Here is a 3,782-nt window from a genome sequence, read left to right as displayed (position 1 = left end):
AATGCACTGTGTACAGATCCCTTCCACTGTTCTTATTACTATTTGCTATTAAGTTGCCACCAACTCATAGCAATCCTATATATAACAACTCTGAAACCTGCCTTATCCTGAGTCAGTTTCCCTGAATCTTACACACCTAATCTCAATGTCCCAATTATTATGTCAATCCATCTCATCTAGGGTCCTCTCTTGTGCTGTCACTCCACACTTCCAAGCATGTCCTTCTCTGAGGTCTGGTCCCTCCTAGCTACATGCCCAAAGAATGTGAGACTTTTTTTTTTCCAATCCTTGTCTCCAAGGAGAAACTTGGTTTCACTCTTTCCAAGACATACCTATTTCTTTTCCTGAATGTTGATATGATCAATATTCTTCTCCATCACCACAACTTAAAGACATCAATTCTTCTGTCATCACTAGTCATCATCTTACCTCTCTCATGCGTAGCATGTAATTGTGAAGATCATGGTCTGCATCAGGCTCAGCTTAGTTTCTAGACTGATGTCACTGCTCCTCAGCACTAAGGAGAGGTCCCTGACAGCAGACTTTCCCAGTGCAATTCATCTTTTGATTTCCTGACTGCTTGTGTCAAGAGTGATGACTACGGAGCCAGCAAGTTGAAATTGTTAACAACCTCAATCTCTTCTCTAGTCATCATGAGGCAGTCAATTGGCCCAGTTCTAAAAAGCTTTGTTTTCTTGATGGTGAGTTTCAATCTATATTAAGGACTACAGTCCTTGACCTTCGGCTGCAAATGCTTTAGGTCCTCCTCAGGTTCAGTAAGGAAAACCCTATCATATCCATAGCACAGTTTGTTGCTGAGTCTTCCTCTAATCCTGATGCCACATTCCTTCTGGTAATGTATAGCCCCCTGAATGATCTGTTCTGCACATAGATTGAAAGGGTATGGAGATAGGATGAATTCCTGATGCACTCTTTTCGTAATTTTAAGCTATGCCGTTTTTCCTTGCTCTGATCTGATCATTGCTTCCTGGTCCAAGTATAGGTTTTGCAGGAGCGCAATCAAGTGTTCTGGAATTCCTGTTATTTTCAAGGTTAGCAGTAGTTAGTTGTGATCTACACTTTCAAATAAAGCACAGATAGACTTTCCTCTGGTACTCTTAGGTTTGGCTAAGATCCATCTGACACTGGTGATAATGTCTATCCTGCCATGGCCTCTTCTAAATTCAGGTTCTGTTTCTGATAGTTCTCTGCAAATGTATTGTTCCAGTCTTTGTTTTATAATGTTCAGCAAGATTTTGTTAGTGTGTGGTATTAGTGGTATGGTTGATAATTTCCACACTCAGATTTTTTTTATAGGATTAAGTATGGATTTCCTACAGTCAGTTGGCAAGGTAGTTGTCCTCCAGATGTCTTGTCACACCTGGTGAGCACATCCAGGGCAGTACCTGTTTGTTGAAATTTATAAATTTATTTGCTATCAATTCCTCGGCCTTATTTTTTTTTTTTTTGCAAGTTCCTTCAGAGCTTCTTGAACCTCCTCCCTCATCTCCATTGCCTCTTGATCAGATGTTGTTTCATGAAGTTCTTCTGTGTCCACCAGTTCTTTACGGTACAGTGATTGTGTACTTCTCGCATCTTCATTTAATGCTTCCTTGAACATTGAATCAGCTTTTCCAGTGATTGAAAAGTAATTTTAAGAAAGAAGAAAAATCCAGGTCATTTCATTTATTGTACTCCCTCTTATTGTGGTAGGTCTATGTCATCCTTGGGAATTTCTGTAATGGTGATGACTTAGGTGGGGAAAGATTAGAGAGGAGCAGGAAGTAGAGAGGTAGAGGCAGAGACACACACCCAATTCAGTGAAAAAGGGACTATGGTGAGGATCCTGTGAAATGTGTCCCCCTCAAAGGCCTTTGACTTCCCTATATTTGCTTACTGAGTTTCAGGTGTAAGGAATATTTTCACAAATCCTTTGGGGCCCTGCCTGAGGTATATAAGTTAAACCATAGGAAATTGTTAATGTTTGACCATATTTTCTGTCCACAAACCCGGAATTTTATTCTATACCAGTTGTTTCCTTCCTGTGGGCTGAGTCCAGAGAAAGGAGAGATGGTGGGGAAATTGATTGAATAGAAATGCCCAAAACAGACTCTTAAAGACCAAGTTGGAAAGATGTATTGTTTTTAAGTGACCAAAGAAAGAACACTTCAGAGATGTGCCATATCTACAGGATCGTTCCATGCCCTTCTTCAACCCACGGTTCTTTCCACAGGAAAGAGAAGAAATTCCAAACTCATTTTCTGTCACAGAAAGTCTAGTGCAGGGGCATACACATCTATACTCCAGGAGCATCAGGATTTAGAAAGAAGGGAAAGATGATGATGTTAGAGTACTCTTGACCCCTGCTTACATTTTTGGCAGGGGTACCAACATCACAGATCTCACTGAGGACATAATGTCATAAAAGCCCCTTGAAAAATACCAGGAACCCTTCCCTTATATAGCTATCTAAATATAATAAAAGGAAGAGTGTGAGGGGAACTTCTTTTCAATTCTCAAAACCCTGAGGGAATTGATGAGAGGGCAGGGAGGTTTGAATGGAAGATGGTTAAATAAAACCCAGTCGTAACAGGTCCCTTAAGCAGCTTCCAGAGGGAGCACAAACAGCCACTCTTCGCTCGTGTGAAAGAGTGAGGGATCAATATGACAAAGATGGATAGATATCTAAGAAGTCACAGTTTTCCTCTTTCAAGAACATGACTCCACAGAGCCTGTACACAGCGGATGAGTTAACTCTTTCCATACCTTATTCAGACACCATATTCTGATGTGAAAGACTACTCTGCCTCCAGGAGCCAGGCAGGCCAGGCTAGGCCTAGGGTTTAAGGCAGCAGAGGGCTTCAAGCCCAAAAAGGCCCTCAGACCAGTCTTTCATTGTTTTTGTTCAGACATTCCTAAGGTCATATAGCCCTGATGTACAAGTTGCCATACCATGTGGTCACTTTTGGTTGCTGTGAGGCTGAACACTGTGACACTGATGTGTCAAATGTGTTAATGGTTGGTTCCTCAATGCGGACAGAGAGTGGGGTGGAGCTCCCTGATTAAAACAAGCTTGAAAGGAGGAGTGGCATCCACTTCCATAATAGTTTGCCTCTGGAAACCCTATGAAACTGGAAAGAGGATGAAAGGCACCCAAGCGTTGAGGACTCTCCTTCATAGGATCGCTATGAGTTGCCTGCGACTCAGTGGCACTTAACAACAACAACAACACATAACTTATTCCACCCCACAATACCTAATCCACCATGAACGATGCACTTACGTTGAGTGTTTCTGGACAAAGCCAGCGGAGGGCTCAGCACAACCATCATCAGTGTCAGGGCTGCCATCCAGGTGCCCCCAGGGAACCACAAGCTCACCATCCTGGATGACAGGAGGGGACAAGTCCTAAATGAGCAGGCAAGTCTCCACCAATTGAGACCTACAACCTATTGTGCAAAAACAGGAACTAAGAAATGCATCACTTTGCCCCTGCTTAGGTAACCTTTGGGAACCAATCAGCATTTGAAATGGAAAGCATCATCAGTTGCTGGTCAAGATCTCATATGAAAGACCTCTTTTTGAACTTTTAGTTAAAAGTTGCTTGTCTTTTAATACTTTAAAGATTTGATCCACTGGCCCACCATGGAAAACACTTTGCAGTACAGAGGGGAGTAAATATCAGGAAAATATCTTCTAGCAGAACAAGAAGGCAAGAAGTTTTAACCCACCCCATTCCCAAATCAGAAACCCACAAGTGAATAAGACAGTTTGTTTAATCA

General features: G+C 42.0%; 1 protein-coding gene across 1 annotated transcript in view; it reads right to left on the bottom strand.

Moving 5' to 3' along the window:
* Window positions 1-3,392, bottom strand: part of LOC102854204 (DLA class II histocompatibility antigen, DR-1 beta chain-like) — a 58,229-nt gene extending 54,837 nt beyond the window's left edge. Inside the window, exon 1 of the mRNA XM_006882178.1 lies at window positions 3,284-3,392. Within this exon, the coding sequence (XP_006882240.1) occupies window positions 3,284-3,383 (100 nt within the window). The 5' untranslated portion in view covers window positions 3,384-3,392. The remainder of the gene's footprint in view (window positions 1-3,283) is intronic.
* Window positions 3,393-3,782: the final 390 nt, after the last annotated feature.

The sequence above is a fragment of the Elephantulus edwardii genome, unplaced genomic scaffold (assembly GCF_000299155.1).
Source record: "Elephantulus edwardii isolate Elephantulus edwardi_28Jun2011 unplaced genomic scaffold, EleEdw1.0 scaffold00017, whole genome shotgun sequence".
NCBI lineage: Eukaryota > Metazoa > Chordata > Mammalia > Macroscelidea > Macroscelididae > Elephantulus > Elephantulus edwardii.
The sequence above is the reverse complement of the archived record's forward strand: the minus strand, read 5'-3'. Positions and strand labels throughout refer to the sequence as shown.